This window comes from Diabrotica undecimpunctata, chromosome 8 (genome assembly GCF_040954645.1).
Source record: "Diabrotica undecimpunctata isolate CICGRU chromosome 8, icDiaUnde3, whole genome shotgun sequence".
NCBI lineage: Eukaryota > Metazoa > Arthropoda > Insecta > Coleoptera > Chrysomelidae > Diabrotica > Diabrotica undecimpunctata.
Window position 1 is genome coordinate 39,272,114 of NC_092810.1, and position 19,701 is coordinate 39,291,814.

The following is a 19,701-nucleotide window of genomic DNA, read 5'->3' on the forward strand; positions in this document are numbered from 1 at the left end:
CAAAAATATTGGTTGCTGTAAGTTTAAGATAATATTTAATAACCAAATTAATTTAATGTTTTATAAATCTGTAAAATAGTTTCGAAACACAATTCAGATTTCTGCCTTAATCTGAGCCTTCTAAAAATTGCAAAGCAAAGCAGACGTTGATAAAGATGTTAATAGAGACATGGGGAATCTAAAATTTGCATTCCACGACATGTCTCCTCAACTAAGCAGAAATCATTAGCGAATTGGTTTCTTGTACTCATACAGAGTAGATCCGAATAAAATGAAAAAGACAGTCAAGATTTGATTTCACGTACAAAGCGTCTATGTATCTGTTTATACGTATTTCGCCTTAATAAGGCTCATCAGAACAGCTATTCATAGGCGTTCTCAACGTGAAAAATAAATCTTTCCTGTCTTTAAAAAGCAACACTAAAATGGCTTCGAAACGGACGCAATAGCGACATCTGATAATAAATCCGTAAAATAGTTTCGAAACACAATTCAGATTTCTGCCTTAATCTGAGCCTTCTAAAAATTGCAAGGCAAAGCAGACGTTGATAAAGATGTTAATAGAGACATGGGAAATCTAAAATTTGCATTCCACGACATGTCTCCTCAATTAAGCAGAAATCATTAGCGAATTGGTTTCTTGTACTCATACAGAACGCATAATTCGCTAATGATTTCTGCTTAGTTGAGTAGACATGTCGTGGAATGCAAATTTTAAATTCCCCATGTCTCTATTAACATCTTTATCAACGTCTGCTTTGCCTTGCAATTTTTAGAAGGCTCAGATTAAGGCATAAATCTGAATTGTGTTTCGAAACTATTTTAAGGATTTATTATCAGATGTCGCTATTGCGTCCATTTCGAAGCCATTTTAGTGTTGCTTCTTAAAGACAGGAAAGATTTATTTTTCACGTTGAGAACGCCTATGAATAGCTGTTCTGATGAGCCTTATTAAGGCGAAATACGTATAAACAGATACATAGACGCTTTGTACGTGAAATCAAATCTTGACTGTCTTTTTCATTTTCATTTAATGTTTTATGTTTGTTTAGATTTAAACACCTCCTAGAAAAAAAAATTTGAACTACCAACTGACATGAATAAACTTATCTGACGGATAAAATATAAAATATTTATTTGCCAAATAAAGTACCGAATAAGAAGTTATCTGGAAGATAAATTGTGTTTATTGTAGTCTGTTATTATTGTAGCGTATCGCGAAATCAAAAATATAACCTATATATTGTTGTTTATTGTGGGTGAGAGACATGGATCCAGTATAAGATTATTTAATAAAATCGAAGAGTTTAATGTTTAAAGTTTATAAACGAGAATATAATATTTAAAGCAGAATCGACATTTTTCATTTTTATAATGATAGGAACTGTTTTAAGGGCTTTAGATTACATATGACTTGGTAAATACTTATTATTTAATAAAGAAATTTACACCACCTGGTGTAAAATTTAAATGGTCTATAGAATCTTTATATTTATTCCGAACCAACGCCTCTATCTGAGTTAAATATGGGTCCGAAAAACATCAGAAGACCCGTTAGCTTGCAAATCTAAGAATCCTTTCCATTCCCATATTAATTTCAATACGAAAGATACTTTGGAACCATCGATAAATCTGGATCTCACCAAGGGTTAGATTAATCAATAACTCGAACAGTCGATATCGTCCAGCAAGATTAAGGAAACCGGATATCTTAAAAGCCATTAAGTTATATCTTGCTTTTCTGCTTCAGTATGTTACCAAGGATTTATCAATATAAGCGTTAAATTCTTTTTGGCTTCCGAAGGACTTCCCACTAAGACTAAAGATTTACGAAAAATCAAGCGAATGTCACCGAAATAACTATTCCGTTGTCTCTCCAAAACGAAATTTTTAAACAATACGACGTGTTCTGTGGGACTAGAAACCTCAAAGTATTTTAGTAATGACAACTTTACCATGGTTCTGATTAATATTCGTTCTATAAAATATAAAACAGATGAATTGTTTTTGTTTTTAGAGGAATTAGGGTTTCCCTCGATAGTTGAATGTTGAACACTGGATTGAAGTCAACGAGCCTTTTTTGTAAAAAAAATATACCATAATTGCTAGGTATGATCGTCCAACTTCAGCTCATGGTGGTACCCTAATTCTTCTACAAATAATGATTTCCCTCCGGTAAAAGATATGACTTTTTGTTGAAGTATTCTTTGAGTTTTCTTAGTTTATAATAAGAATCTTAATCTATACGTTCTTTGAATTTACAAATCACCTGACTCTTCCACGGAACTATTATTTTAGAACATGTTAAATTTGTTAGATGACCCACTAAAAGCAGAAAAATTTTATGCAGTGACTTAAATATGAATTACGCTGTTGCTTGTGCTACCTAACTGTCCTTAATCAATATATTCGAATCTTATGGTCTCACAATGCACGTTAATTCTCCTACAAGAATTACTAAAACAACATCTAGCATAATTGATTATACTGTCACCCCTCTGATTAAACCCTTTTCGAAAACCCGATGTTTAGGATTTTTTCTGCTCAGAACTTTTGTAAATTCCAAAATTTGTGCTTGACTTCTGGGTGGCACTTTCCTTCTGTGGACGTGGACTATAATTTCAGTGATAGGCTTGTCTGTATTGTCAATAAGGCATTTCCTTTAATTACAATTAAGCCAACACATCACAAACCCTGAACTACCAAAGGTATAATGCATATTTTATCTTCATATTCTTGACTGTAAATTAAGAAATTTACTACTGACGTCTTTGTCACTGAATATATCCAAGTACAGAGGCACCTATCTAAAACTTTTCAAAACGTACCATCAAAGTCTTCTGGGAAGCTCTAAAAGCAATCGAAATTTGGTCCATAATAAACGATCTTCGAAATAGAGCTAACACAGCTCAAATATGTTCGCTTCCAAACCCGTAAAATCCAAATAAATACTTCGCTAATGTGAGTAAAAACATATATCAACTATTTTGCCAAAAACCACAGAAAGAACCAAAACATACACAGAAGGAATCGTTGGAGATTATCAATGCGGATTTAGACCGGGCCGCTCTATCATTGACCAGATATTCACAATAAAACAGATAATGGAAAAATGCTGGGAGTTTGATTGTGAGCTCCATCAGATGTTCATATTTTAAACAAGCATTTGATAGAGTATGCAAAACTAGTCAGGTTGATAAGGATGTGTATGAAACGGTTACGATGTAAGGTGAGAGTTGGACAACATACTCGGAGACATTTGAAATAAACAATGGACTAAAACAGGGAGATGCACTTTCACCACAACTCTTCAACTTAGCTCTGGAACACATAATCAGAATTGCAAGAATCGAAAAACCCAATACAGTATTTCATCGAGAAGGACCAAACTTACTACTGACATTTGCAGACGATATCGATCTAATAGGAAACACACGATTAAGGATGAAGGAGACTTTCGTGAGGTTCGAGAAGGAAGCAGAGAAGATGGGGCTCCAAATCCACGAAAACAAGACGAAATATATGTATATGAGCCGCAATAACTAAAGCAGAGACCCTAAATCGGTCAGAACACCACCATCGATGACTTTAACCTTGAGCGCGTTGGAGAATTCAAGTATCTTGGAATAACAATAACTGAAGACAAAAACGGATCACAAGAAATAAACAACAGGATCCACGCTGGCAACAGATGTCTTTTTGCCCTCCAAAATCGAAACAACTAACAAGACGTACGAAGATACAGGTCTATAAAACAATCATACGAACCGTTGTGATCTATGGAAGCGAAACGTGGACGATAACAAAGGCAAACGAAGAGAGACAATGTGTTTGTGAAAGAAAAATCCCAAGGAAGATCTTTGGCCCTGTGCTGGATGAAGCGTCAGGACAATATAGGATAAGAACTAACAAAGAGCTCGAAGAACTTTACCCAGACGCCAACATTATAAAAGAAATAAAGTCCAGAAGACTCCAATGGTCAGGACAAATGGAAGGAGACTACGCGGACGCCCTCGTCTCCGGTGGCGAGATAATATAGCAGGAGACTTAAGCACTATGGGCGTGGAGAATTGGATGGAGGTTGCTAAAGACAGAAAACAATGGAGGCATGTTGTCGAGTCGGCTAAATCCCACGAAGGGTTTTAACGCAAGTAAGTAAGTAACTATTTTGAAACAACAAGATTTCATATCCTATCTCCCTAATTTAAAAAAAGTTTAAAATTAATTCTCTTAAGACCAGTTGATAAATCTGAACTGATCCAAACAGTTAATAGCATAAAACGCAAATCTTCTTGTAGTACTGATGGACGATCCATAAAAATTTTCTTAAATCTCCCAAAAAATGTGTTAAAAGCCCTGGTCCCACTAATTAATGATTCTTTTAAAAAAGTATATTTCCAGAGTGCCTAAAGACAGTCATCATTATTCTTCTTAATAAGGGTGGTAAAAAATCGAATGCCTACAACTATAGTCTCATTCCCTTACTACCGATACTATCCAAAATTATTGAGAGACTTATAAAAGCCCGGCTTATGTTCTTTTTCGTGGAAACAACATTCTATCACAAAATCAGTTTGGCTTTTTATCTAATAAATGTACCAGTGATGCTGTTTCCTGTATTAAATGAGGTTTATCAAGCACTAAACAATCATCTTTACACTACCACTGTTTTTTTTTGCTATGCCAAAGCTTTTGATTGTGTAAATCACGACATTTTGATAAAAAAAAGCTAAATTTCTACGGAATTTAAGATATTTCTTTGAAGTTTTTCCAATCTTACTTGGAAAATAGGAAACAACTAGTTAAAGCAAATGATACTGACTCTAATCACAAAAGCATGGTATGTGAAGTACCACATGGTTCAGGGTTAGGTCTTCTACTGTTCCTTATCTTTATAAATGATATCACTAATTTAAAAATCGATGGAAAAATTTTTCTTTTTGCTGATGATACCAGTATTATCTGGAGAAACTCTAATATTGCAACTCTTCATGCAACTATATCTTCTGATCTACTTAAAATAGAAACCTGGTCCGACTATAATTTACTCTCTTTTAACGTTGATAAGACAGTGGCATTATCCTATAAAGGAGCTCTTTAACCTTTGCTTCTTAATAGCAGTATCGTTGAATCTGTAAAATGTTTTGGTACTTTTATAGACAGTAACCTTCAATAATTCAGGAATTCGGAAGAATTCCGTAAGTAGCGAAGTTAATCCACGTATTTCCAGTGGAAATCGTACATACTATGCTAATAAAAGATTGATGACATCGAAATTATTAGACAAAAGAACCAAAATGACTATCTACAGAACTTTGATTAGACTCGTAACCTATGGTTGTGAAACATGCGTAATAACGAAAAAAGGAGAAACCCAAATGACATTGTAAGATTTGTGAAAAGTCAAAAACTGTCGTGGCTGGGATATGTTCAGCGATAAGAAGACACGAAAACGACAAAGAAGATGTTACGGTGAATGCCGGTAGAAAGGCGGAAAAAAGGAAGGCCCAGGACGAGATGGGTGGAAGACGACCTGAAAACCATGAATAAAAGACAATAGAGGATAAGAGCCCAAGAGAGATCTGAATGAAAGGACATAGCCAGACATGCAAAAACCCATCCAGGCTTATGATGCCAAAAGAAGAAGAAGAAGAACCTTAAATAATGGTCCCTTCATATCGATTTATTAAGTAAGAAACTAGCCTCAGCCTGCTATGCAATAATATCTGTTTCGAAGGAAATCAATTTAGCATCTTCCAAAATAACATATTTTTCTTTGTTCGTGTCTCATCTTCGATATGGTCTTCGTTTTTGAGGTTCTAGTACAGCTGCCCAATCTGATATTATTTTTAAATTACAAAAAGGAGCAATGCGGTATGTGTTTGGCCTCAGAAGAACAACACATTTAGGAATAAAAAACTATACAACCATCTGCCTTTACAACTTAAAGCTGCAATATCTTTCCTCAAGACTGCAATTAAGCCAGTGATCACCTATGGTGCAGAGACGATGTGCCTAACACAAAAAGATGAAATGAGGTTGGAAATCTTAGAGAGAAAGATAATTCGACGAATAATGGGACCGGTGAGGATAAGTGTAGGCGAATTTAGAAGATTAACCAATGAAGAAATTAAAGAAGTCATCGAGGGTGAAGACATAATCAAGTTCGTGAAGACGCAAAGGATCAGGTGGCTGGGACACACAGAAAGAGCTAACCCAGACTCTACGCTAAAGCGAATAACTGGATGGAGACCAACAACAAAGAGACCAAAGGGGAGACCCAAACAAGATGGAGAGATCAAGTCTTAGGAAACATAAAGAAGCTGAGAATCTACAATTGGAAGGAGCGCTGTAAGGACCGGAAAGAATGGAGGAAAATTGTAGACAGGGCCAAGTCACACATGCTGCTATAATAATAAAAAAAAACAACAGCGGACTGATTCTCCGCAATAAATGAATCAGAGAGCCCAAAAGGGCGGCAAACACTCAGCCAGGAGTGAATAAGCCATGATGATGATGATGATCTTTCCTCAAGTTCCGTAAAATGACAAAAGCCGATCTATCTGAAAGACTTTATTATTCGGTAGAAAAGTTTCTTAATGAATAACTAAGAAATTATTACAGTACCTTTATGTAGGTACAAGTAACTAAATTATTTTTATATATAAATCTCGACACGAAATTCGAACATTTCTAATTGTCGAAACCAAATTCAGATTTCTGGTTTAATCTGTGCCTTCTAAGAATTGCAAGGCAAAACAGACGTTGATAAAGATGTAATTAGAGACATGGGGAATCTAAAATTGCATTCCACAACATATCTCCTCAACTAAGCAAAAATCCTTAGCGAATTGGTTTCTAGTACTCATAAAGAGTATAACGAAATAAAAGAAAATACAGTTAAGATTTGATTTCACGTACAGTGCGTTTGTGTATTTCATCCTAAAAGGAATCTTCGGAGCGACTATTCACAAACGCTCTGAACGTGAAAACAATCTTTCCTGTTCTGTGTTATTGTTATATATATTTGGGTATCACATGCAGCAGCTTAAACTTATTAGTCCGTAAGATTTTATTATGCAATTTGAAATTTATTTAAATTTTGTAATGGATTGTTTATTTTATTATCTTTTGTTTTGTGGTATTGACGATTTAAATAATTTCAGTAAAATTTAATGTTATTGTTATTTTATGACTTTTTGTAAGCTTTGTCCATAAAATAGTACAATTTTCAGTGATAATAAGACATATTTCTATTCTATTCTATTGTATATCTAGCTCGGCCACAACAGAACAACCCTTCCAGATGAATGCTTATGGGACAGCCCGGACGAAATAGATATAGATGGATAATAATGAGTGGTAAAATCAATTAAATATGCCGACATTCACGAATAGAAGAACAGAACTAAGACTGTAAACATAACGTCCAAACAATTGACAGCTTAAGACTTTGCCAAATCTGACTAATTATAGTGACTCAAGTTTATGGTTCTTATTATTGGGAAACGCTTTTAATCTTCTGCTTAATTGTTTTGTTTAGATATTCGCATCATGTTGGCAATCTATTTGAAGCCAATCAAAAGTTCTAGTAAACTGAACTAAAAATAAAAATCGACGAACATAAAAATCGCAAAATGACGAATGTGTTTTAGTAAATGGACTATTGCAATTTTTTAACAACGTTTTTGTTACAGAAATAATCCTATAAAAGAGTGTTTTTGCCAAAGTAAACTGTTCTAACCCACTTTTCGTGTTTCAGCTTAAATTTTTCGCTTTATTTTTCAAATTGTATGTACGTTAGCGTTTGAATTGTTGTAAGAAAGAAAAAACGTCGTTAGTTGTAGAGGATGTGGTATTTTTATGTAACAAGTGGGTCTAATTTAAGAATCAAAAACATGCACATACGTCAATACTTAACCAATATCCTAAAAAAAAATCGAAGATATCTATAGAGCGCGCTTTAAAAGTGCCATTACATCATATAGAGTATTTAGGATCGTAGTAGGGTACTTACTTCCTCAATGTTGAGTTTAGTCCTGACAACTTTCCGTCTGACTTCCGTCTCATAGCTCTCCTCTATTGTCTCAGCCATGGCTAACTTTGTCACGTTAAAACAACGTCAAAAACGCCGGCAGAGGACGTCTTGTAATACTTTCACTGTGCGAACACCCAGCGAGCACGTTAAAGACTAACCTACAGTTCTAATTTTAATCTTTTCTTGCCTCCTGTCGATTTTACATGGGAAGTAGTCGCGTCTTGGTGTGCCGCTGCGAATAGTTCATTTGTACCGTGTGTTGACACTTATTTCATAGTGGGATTGCTTTTTCAATGGGCCAGCGGATAAGCAAAAGCAAAAGGTGATTGATTGTATGGCCGCTGGTGTACGAGATTTAACATTAACGATTTGTTTGGTTTATTTTTCGTCATATTCAGACGTTTATTGACTGATCGATCGTTTATTTTTACAGATTTTTTATACACATTTAACATTTTATCACCATAAACATGGTAGTCGATATTAAATACAGTAGTAGTCCATGTTCTGAGATCGCTCCCGTAGGAAAAATGTTTCTGATTCGGTTTTTTGTGGATTCTTGTTCAAAAATGTCCCCTTTAAACAAATCTGAAGGGTACCGGACGAAATGTCTGGGCAGGAATTGTTTAAACGATATTCAAATTCCAAAAAACACCTCTTTTTGCTCCGGAAAATATTTTTTAGGTTTATTGTATCATTTTAATCAAAAAAGGTCTCCTGTCATTTTTCTCTGAAGTTGACATATATTAACAAACTATTAACTTTATTATTAATATGAATTGTTAATATTTTTTTTAATAATACCACACCGTTAAGTTCTTTAAAGTTTGAAAAATCTTAATTTTTTCTTTGAAAATTTTGTTTAATAATAATTTTAGTAATTTTCAAAATTTGTTAAATAAGTATATAATTAATCATTTACATTTTCATTATTATTTTGCATTTATGTTTAATCACACCATTTTGATTATCATTATATTTTATTAAAATGGTTTTAAAAAATCAAAAAGTGATACATGTTGTAATTCTGGGAGTGAAAGCATAGCTTTCTTATCGTCTACGTGCGGAGCCGTGGTTTTTAATTTAATTTATTTTATTTTATTCGATTCGATTTTACTTAATTTAATTTACTTAATTTTATTTTATTATGTTTTATACAGATATTTATACAAATATTTTAAAATCAAAATTACCCAAGTCGATCCGCTATTTTTCGAGTTGTTATAAAAAAGTTTTAAAAAAATTAAATGACGTCTTATAAAATCGATATACGTACAAAAAGCAGCATGTACCTTCTTGCATATAAACCAAATAAATATAAACTAAAATAAAGCTTTAAATTATTTTGTAAAATAAATCTTATTTTTAAATTACGACAACAAAGATTTTTTTAATTTTGCGAAAAAAAATAATAAATGTTCGTATTATTAATTATCTATTAAGTAGGTAATATGTACTAATATATGTAATTAATTTTGCTAGTATTTTTAATTAAACGTATAGTTTCAAGAACAAAATATGATTAAAATGTGGTAGTTCATATATTTTCCTAGATGACGCCTTTACCTTACTGGACAAACGGTGTGACTTGTCATCATAGCCTTTTATATAGATCTTCTTCTTCTTAGAGTGCCATATCCCTACGGAACGTCGGCGACTACCATGCTTATAATATTTTTATACTGATCTCGGTCTTGCGCTACGTGTAGCAATTGGTCCGCTGTCAAACCTGTCCACTGCCCCAAATTCCTCAACCAAGAGAGTTTCTTCCGTCCTATCCATTTCTTTCCTTCGATTTTACCGTTGAGAATTAGCCGAAGGAACTCATATCTTGGTCCTCTGATTATATGTCCAAGATATTCTAGTTTACGCCTCTTAATAATATTTAATAGAGTTCGTTGATGTCCCATTCTTCGAAGAACTTCTTCGTTTCTGGTTCTGCTAGTCCATGGAATTTTTAGTATCCTTCGATACAACCACATCTCAAAAGCCTCGATTTTATTCATGATATCGGCGTTTAAAGTCCAAGTTTCACATCCATACAAAAGTACAGACCACACGTAACATCTTGTAAACCTTTCACGGATTTCCAAATTTAATGAGTTATTGGATAATAGAGGCTTGAATTTTTGAAATGAGTTTCTTGCCTGTTCAATTCTACATCGAATTTCGAAGGATGGATCTAGATTTTGGGTAATCCAACATCTAAGGTATTTGAATCTCTGAACTCTCTGTAGCGGTTGTTGGTTTAATATCAGTTGGGTTGCGCCGATATCCACTTTACTGGTCACCATGTATTTAGTTTTATCGATATTTATCGACAGTCCCCAATTTGTGCATTCCATGTCAACTCTATTGATTAGCTCTTGCAGATCGTCGATGTTTTCAGCTAGAATCACAGTATCGTCGGCGTACCGTATATTGTTGTTGTGAATTTATTAATTGTTATGTCTTTAATTTATAATGTCTTTACTAATTTATTATCTTGTTCCTACTTTAATTTATTAAAAGGCACGATAATTAATATAAGTTTATTTATCACTACATACACAATAATTTATTAGTAGGCGAGCGTAACAATAATATCACGAGCGCGAATCTTCTTTATTAACTGTCCCTTCCAAATAAAGTTCCGTTATTATATACCAGTGCCGTTATCTCGAATAGTCTAAAACCTTCGATGGCGAAACGGTAAAGGCAAACTGGATTTCCCCATCGGTTCTGGAAGGTCGCTCAGGTAAATCGAGGCCTCTCGTAAACTCTACAACATATTAGATTAAAAACATGTTTTAAAGGTTAAAACTATGACTCATATTTTTACGTAACATTGCCCCCCTCTCAAAAGATGGTTCCTCCTGGAACCTTGTTGGGCCTAGAACTGGAACGGTATGCTGGTATCGGCAACTGGACCCTCTTTTACAACTTCCAGTTGTATAAAAATGACAAGGGACGGTTTTCTCTCCGCACCAGTAACTATGCGGATTGCAACAGACTAACACCTGGACTTCGGTGTCTTTAAAGATCTCCTCCACCATATTTCGGATAACCCTCCAATCTAATTGGCGGCACTCCAACTTTGGCATGGCTAACTTTTGCACGTCGGACTCTAGTACGTGCCCTCTCAATTGAAGTAAGGCTTCCCATACATCTCGGTAGGTAGGTTGGTCACGGGCAGTGTCTTTTGTTACCAGGTGGAAAAGGTAACGTGATGCATCTTGGAGTTTCAAGGTTTTACCGGGAGCTGGCACTTGGCATTGAAGTTCTGCAACTCGACCAAACTTCCTTCGAAAGACGGATGCCAACCCTGGTGCGTCTTTGATACTGGCTGGGATGGTAAGGGCCAGCGAGTAGTCATCGGGGAGCTCGAGTAGATCTTGCTTTTCTTCAGTGGTAACACCATGTCTCGCTTTACCGGTACCTCCATAGGCACCCATGAATTCCTCAAACGTGAGGTCAAACACATCTTGGACTTGGTTTACTTCCACTTCTTCATCTACGTCGTGGTCACCTTCGAAAGATGCCAACCGGTTATGGTGTACTATCATTGGCTTTCCCCTCGGAATCTTGCTTATTCGGTAGATGACATCGTTGATCTTCTCCATGATGAGGTATGGACCTTCCCAAAACTGCTGCAATTTGGGAGAACAACCTTTTCGCTTCTTGGGATTATACAGCCATACTTTGTCGTTCTTCTTAAAGCAACCCTTTTCGGCTTGTGTATCGTACCGTTTCTTCATTCGGTCGCTAGCGATCTGAAGGTGGGAACGGACCAACTCATGTACATCGTCCATTCTTCTTCGTAATTCGATCACATAATCTTCACCTGCTACATCTTCTCCAGGTCGACACCCAAATTCTAGATCACAAGGTAGTCGCATTTCGCGTCCGAATAGGACTCTGGCTGGTGTCTGGCCCGTTGATTCGTTAACAGCAGATCTGTAGGCCATTGTGAAGAACGGAAGGTATTGGTCCCAGTCTCGCTGATGATCGGACACCATCTTTGTCAAATACTTGCCAACTGTCCTATTCATTCGTTCTACCATACCATCCGATTGCGGATGATACGCGGTAGTTCTTGTTTTCTTCATGCCTAGTCTATCACATATTCCTTGGAATAGATCACTTTCGAAGTTCCTGCCTTGGTCACTATGGATCTCCAAAGGCACTCCAAATCGGCTGATATATTCTTGGATCAACTTATCTGCAACGGTGGCGGCCTTCTGGTCTGGAAGTGCGTAAATCTCGACCCACTTAGTGAAGTAATCCATTACTACCAACATGTACTTGCCCCCATTTTCACTTTCTGGAAATGGCCCTGCAATGTCCAAAGCTATTCTTTCAAACGGGCTTCCAACATTATATTGTCTCATAGGAGCTCTCCTTTTCCGGTGAGGCCCGTTACTCGTAGCACAAATAGTACACTTCTTACACCAGTCTTTTACGTCGTCGGAACTGTTCATCCAATAAAACCGTTCCCGAATTCGCTGAAGGGTTTTCCTTACACCAAAATGCCCTCCCGATGGACTGTCGTGTAACTGACGAAGTACTTCGGCTATTCTGCTCTTTGGGATCACCAACTGTCTTCTCTTCTCTGAACCGTCATCATTTTCCAGGACTCGTTTAAGCAAGCCATCTTCGATGATAAATGAGTCCCACTGGGCCCAATACGTCTTAACTACTGAGCATAGGTTTGATATTTCCTGCCAAGGTGGTCGACGGTTTTCCTCTTTCCATTTTCGGATTTTCTGTATAACTGGATCTCTCTCTTGTTCTTCCCTTATCTTAGTAGGCGTCCAGTCGTCGTTGACAATCGTCGTTCTTAGCACTGCTGCTTCCTTGGATTCCGTTTTGTTGCAGTGGGGACACTCTGCTGGGCATGGCCGTCTGGAAAGAGAATCAGCGTTTCTGTGGCTAACTCCGGCTCGGTGCTCAATCTTAAAATCGTATTCTTGGAGTCGTTCGATCCACCTGGCTATCTGACCCTCTGGATTCTTAAACTGCATCAACCACTTAAGGGCGGCATGGTCGGTTCGGATTAAAAACTTCCTTCCATAGAGGTATTGATAGAAGTGCTCTACTGATTTCACTACTGCCAGAAGTTCTCTTCTCGTGACGCAATAATTCCGCTCAGGTTTTGAAAGAACTTTACTAAAATATCCGAGGACTCGTTCCTGTCCTCCTTGAATCTGAGACAGCACTCCTCCAATTCCCACATTACTTGCATCTGTATCTAAGATGAACTCTCCTTCTGGCAGTGGATACCCTAAAATTGGTGCTGTTATTAAATGCTTTTTCAAGGTCTCAAAGGCATTTTGGCAGTCTGTATCCCAGCGGTAATCTCTTGCTTCCTCCGTAAGTCGCGTTAATGGCTTAGCGATATCTGCAAACTTCTTAATAAACCTCCGGTAGTAAGTACATAGTCCAAGAAAACTTCTCACTTGATGTTTGTCAGTTGGTTTTGGCCATTCCTTAATGGAATCGATTTTTCCCTTATCCACGGCCACTCCTTCTTTACTGACTATATGACCCAGATAATTGACTTTACCTTGAAATAGCTGGCACTTCTTGGGGTTTAACATCAATTGGGCAGCTTTAAGTCGATTAAAAACGTTTTCTAAATTCCTCAAATGGTCTTCGAATGTCTCCCCCAAGACGATTATGTCATCTAAATAAACCAGGCATGTTTTCCAAGATAACCCTCTCAACACATTTTCCATAAGCCTCTCAAATGTCGCAGGAGCATTACAAAGTCCAAATGGCATAACGTTGAATTGCCACAATCCAGATCCTGTGGTGAAGGCTGTCTTTTCTTTATCGACTGGGTCCATTTCTACCTGCCAGTATCCAGACTTCAAATCCAAAGTAGAAAACAATTTACTTCCAGCCAATGTGTCCAATGTGTCATCGATCCGAGGCAGAGGATAACTATCTTTCTTGGTAACGTTGTTCAGCAAACGGTAATCCACACAGAACCTCGTCGTTCCGTCTTTCTTCTTAACCAGGACCACCGGAGAGACCCATGGGCTCGTAGAAGGTTCTATCACCCCGTCTTTCTTCATTTCCTGAACAATCGTTTCAGCTTCCTCTCTTTTCGCCTGTGGTAATCGTCGAGCTGTTTGACGAATTGGCTTAGCATTACCAGTATCAATTTTATGCTTAACAACGGTAGTTCTTCCCGTCTTCCCTCCTTTCGGTACGAAAATATCACGATACTGCCGAAGAAATTCCCTTAATTTCCTTTTCTCCATCTGATTTAGAGACTGTCCTGCAACTGCAACCATTTGGTCGAATTTGTCGTTGGAATTATCAGATGTTGTCGCCTGACGGATTATGGATGTCACAGGTACACAAGTTCCTACTTTTGTCTCTTTCTTTATGGTCACTGGGTAGTCGTTGACATTGATAAGTCTCACAGGAATTTCTTTAGCCGAAGTCACCAATTCCTTTCCAATTATGATTCCACGGCCAACCTCATCGTCGTGGTTCCAAGGCTCCATCATAACAGGTCTCCCTTCGTCTACAATTCCCTGTAGTCGCGCTACTATGATCGTTTCGCTTCTCGCAGGCACGACTGTATCTTCTGTAATGGCTGCTTGCACAGTGTTGTCATTATGTGGATGGAGAAATACCTCCTCGTTGCCAACTTTGATTACCTTATTCTTAAAATCCAATTGGAATCCATGCATATTCATTACGTCCATTCCTAATATAACATCCTCTTCGATGTCAGCAACTATAACAGTATGGACAAACTTTTCTGCCCCAATTCCCAATTGTACCTGGATTTCTCCATGAATGTTGGCATTTTCACCTGTAGCGGTCCGAAGTCGTAACCTCGTTGGTAACAGTTTCTTTCGGCTGTTTATAACTGTCGGGCGTATAATGGTTCTGGTCGCTCCGGTATCCACCAACAACGTATGCTTTTTACCATTTATGTCTCCATCTACATAGACACTATCTTCACGACATTTCAAAGAAGCTATTAGTATGAGAGGGTCTTTGGAAAAGTTCTGGGTCGAAGCTGCCCCCTTAAGGCTGACCCGTTCTAGTTTTCCTGATGGTGAGTTTCTTGATTTGCGTCGTACCTAGGGTGCTTACAGGAGCTTCGTACGTGTCCTATTTCGCCACAATTCCAGCATCTGATGGTCTTCGTTTTCTTGTATGTCATGCTTTTTATCATATTAACGAGCTGGTCAAGTTTATCTTCATCTTCTTCCTCTTTTACAGTCCTAACTTTACTGTACCCGCCAGAGGCCTGCGTAGCTGACTCGTATTCGAGGGCGGCGGATAGGACATCAACCAGCGTCTTGTGACGAGCTAATCGCAGTGTTCTCTGCATTTCATGATCACGAAGACCATCAATAAATGTTTGCACGGCCAATTTTTCCATCATGTCTTCGGGAGCTGTTGGATAAGCATATCGTACTAATCTGGCAATATCTACCTCATATTCTTGAAGAGCCTCATCTTTCTTCTGTCTACGATTTTTAAGCTGTGACTGATATACATGCTCCAAATGTTCGTGGCCATATCGCATATTTAACCTCTTCTTCAGTTGTTCGAAATCATCGGTCTCCTCTACGGCTATGGTCTGAAGCACATCTAAGGCATCTCCTCGAAGAGCGATAGTCAGGTTTACCGCCTTTTCTTTTTCAGACCATCCATTTGCTCTTGCGGCTGATTCGAACTGTTTCATGTAGTTGTTCCATGATGATTTTCCGTCGAAAGTTGGGACTTTAACATGAATAGAACCTCCACTTCCTTCAAATTTCGGCCGTGTCTCCAACTTACATTTCGTCTCGTCTTCTTTTATTTCCACTGTAATCGGATTGTTACCTCTCTCTGCTGTCCCTGTTTCCTCCATCTTCCTTTCCATTTCTTTCATCTTTTCTTCGAAGGCCAACATATCGGCAGCAACTTGATTTTTTAACGAAGATATTCTATCGTCGAGGGCAGACATCTCAGAAGTGACTTTAGAGATTTCCGAAGAGATGTTAGCAGAGACTTTGCTTTCCAGCGAAGAAATCTCGTTAGAAACTTTGTCTTCCAACGAAGCGATATCGCCGGAAACTTTGGCTACATCACCAGAAACTTTGGCTACATCAGAAGAAACTTTCGAAATCGACGAGAGGACAGCATCTTCAAATATATAGGTCTCTGGATCTAGTCCCTCTTCTAGCAAAGCGTTCTTTAGTCGTTGGACTAACTCAGCCTTTTTTCCGGTAGAAGCTAATTCTCTGTCTTCAAGATGTCTTCTTAAATTAGTCACTGTCAGCTCATAAATCGTAGCCATTTTCACAATTTATTTTATATTCACTTGTAATTTATTTTCGCAATTTATCTTAAGTATTCCACTGTTCTGACACCATTTGTTGTGAATTTATTAATTGTTATGTCTTTAATTTATAATGTCTTTACTAATTTATTATCTTGTTCCTACTTTAATTTATTAAAAGGCACGATAATTAATATAAGTTTATTTATCACTACATACACAATAATTTATTAGTAGGCGAGCGTAACAATAATATCACGAGCGCGAATCTTCTTTATTAACTGTCCCTTCCAAATAAAGTTCCGTTATTATATACCAGTGCCGTTATCTCGAATAGTCTAAAACCTTCGATGGCGAAACGGTAAAGGCAAACTGGATTTCCCCATCGGTTCTGGAAGGTCGCTCAGGTAAATCGAGGCCTCTCGTAAACTCTACAACATATTAGATTAAAAACATGTTTTAAAGGTTAAAACTATGACTCATATTTTTACGTAACATTGTTAATTATTTCTCCTCCTATGATAATTCCTTTTTGATCTTTTAAAGCTTCCCTAAATAGATTCTCAGAATACACGTTAAAGAGGGTGGGAGATAGTATACAGCCTTGTCTTACGCCTCGTTCAATACTGATTGGCTTTGATTCTCTGTTGTTGGTATTAATAATGGCTGTTTGGTTCCAGTAAAGTTTGGCAATAAGTTTGACGTCTTTCTCATCTAGTTGGATGCTGTGCAAGGCGGTAATTAGTCTGGTATGCTGAACGCGATCAAATGCCTTTTCAAAATCAATGAAGCACATATATACGGGTTTTCTTACCTCCCAACATCGTTGAAGGAGTGTTTGCATAGAAAATAGTGCTTCTCTAGTTCCAAGGCATCTCCGGAACCCGAACTGCTCTTGACTAATTATTTCTTCGCACTTGTTGTTAATTCGATTTAGAAGAATATGCAACAGTATTTTAACGGCATGGCTCATTAAACTAATGAGTCTACAGTCGCTACATTTCTTAACGTTTGGTTTCTTAGGTAGAGGAGTAAAGATCGATTTTAACCAGTCCGATGGAATTTCACTGGTATCATATATTTGATTGAAAAGTACAGTGAGTTCTTTTATATTGTCATTTGAGAGTAATTTTAGCCATTCGCTGTATATTTGATCTGGTCCACTGGCTTTGTTGTTTTTAGCTTGGTGTATGGCTTTTTCCACTTCAGCTTTTAAGATTGATGGTCCTGTATTTGCACTTAAGTTAGGTAGTGATCCTCGATCATCCTTAAATAATGCTTTAATGTAGTTTTCCCACTCCTCCATTACTTCGTCTTCTAGGGATAGTGCATGACCTTCATTATTCGTTAATGTTATGGGTGTATTTCTTTTGTGTACTGTAACTTCTTTTATTTTCTTATGTGTGTTAAATTCGTCATGTTTTCGTTGCAATTCTTCTAGTTCCTCACATTTTGCTTGCATCCATAACTCTTTGGCTTCCCTGATTTTTCTTCGAATCAGATTATGCTTTCGTTTATACTCTATTTCTATTTTTAAGCTGTCTTCTTTCGTCCATCATTTCGATTATTTCATCTGTCATCCATGCTTGCTTTTTATAATGGGTGACAGTTCCACTTTGCGTTGCTGTATCGATGATACCATTCTTTATGTTATCCCATCTTTCTTCGACTGTTGGTACATTGTATACTTGTGTGATGCTGTCTCGAATTTTTTCGTTCATTGTCTGTTCAAAGTGATGTTTAAATTCTTCTTCTTTTAGTTCTTTTTTTTTTCTTTTTCTTCTTCTTCTTAGATATATTCTTTATATAGATAGATTATATTAATATGTAATTAATATGTTTTGTATTATTAATTAAACGTATTATTTCAAGAACAAAATATGAATGAAATGTCAGATGTTGGTAGTTCAGATTTTCTTTCCTAGATGGCGCTAGGTTTTAAATCTAAACTAAAATAAAGCTTTAAATTATTTTTATTTAATTCTACCTTAAAAATATTTTTAAAATTAATTATTAATTATATTAATATATAACTAATACAGTATTATTAATTGAAGGTATCGTTTCAAGAACAAAATACGATTGAAATATTAGTATATTTGAAAAATAAGCTGGAGTAAATTCTCAGAATACTAATCTTCGATCCTCGAAATACATAGGCGTGCACATCTTCTAACTAAAACGTAATCTTAAAAGAAAAGTTTGCGTTAAATTTATTTGGATATTTAGAACAAAGAAATTAATCAAATCCAATACTGTTTTAAAATAAAAAGATACACATAAAAAGAATAAAAATTCTATTAATTGTGAAACATACAGTTAATATAAAATAATAAAATACAATAAATTATACTGAAACGTAAAATAAATACACAAAAACTGTTTTTATACATTCCTATTAGTAATTAATAATATTCTTAATACTAATAATATTGGAAATAAGAATGAAAATTATATTAGCAATAAAAAATAAACAAATAAAAAATAAACAATGAAGTTGACGGTAATTAGTTCAAATGTAAAATAAACTTCTGAGCTACAGTTTAAAGTTAAGCTTCCTCATATTCTGTTTCAGACGAAGTTTTATCCGATCCGGGATGAATTATTATAGGTTCTATACTGCTATCTATTATATGATCAAGTTCCCACATATTTTTCTCAATATCCATAACGTGATTAATACATTTTTGCCAATGTTCAGTCGTTACTTCGGATATTGATTTATGAAAAAGATTAGTAACATCTGAAAATTTAAAAGTTGTATTATTTCGAGGAACGTTACCATTAACTTCGGCCCATACTAATTCAATCGGATTTAGCTCGCAATGATACGGTGGTACGCGAAGTATTTCAATTCCTCGTTTTTTGGCTATCTCCTCAATGACATATTTTTTATAATTTTGTTTACTAATTTTAGCAAGCTCTAATAATTCTACTTTTGTCAATGTATCGTCAAAGATTAAATTCTTAGAAGTTAACCACATTGCAATTTCATCTTTCCTCAATTGAGTAGTTGGTAAACGTAAACTAATCTAGAGTGGTAACTTTCATTGTCCATCACAATAACTGAATTCTTAGGTATCAATTCAATCATCTGTTCGAAATATTCTTCAAATACGTCTCCGTTCATCTCTTCGTGATAATCACAGGTCTTTTTTGATTCAAACAAAAGTGAACCCTCCTTAAGAAATCCATTCATACTATCTATATGGGTAACAATTAATCGTCGACCTTTACCTGTTAGTTCCTTGAAACCAGTTGAATATCCTTCCAAAAATGCTTGTCGACATGTTTTTATAGTTTTGTCTTTCCAAACTCTCCCCACAGTATGCCCTTATATAAAAGGATACCTATTATCGACACATTGTATACAGTTCCCTTACACCAA

At 36.3% G+C, this 19,701-nt stretch overlaps 1 protein-coding gene across 1 annotated transcript in view; it reads right to left on the reverse strand.

Moving 5' to 3' along the window:
* The window catches only part of tmod (tropomodulin), a 351,180-nt gene extending 342,964 nt beyond the window's left edge, over positions 1–8,216 (reverse strand). Inside the window, exon 1 of the mRNA XM_072540128.1 lies at positions 8,018–8,216. Within this exon, the coding sequence (XP_072396229.1) occupies positions 8,018–8,095 (78 nt within the window). The 5' untranslated portion in view covers positions 8,096–8,216. The remainder of the gene's footprint in view (positions 1–8,017) is intronic.
* Between the last annotated feature and the right edge of the window lie 11,485 nt (positions 8,217–19,701).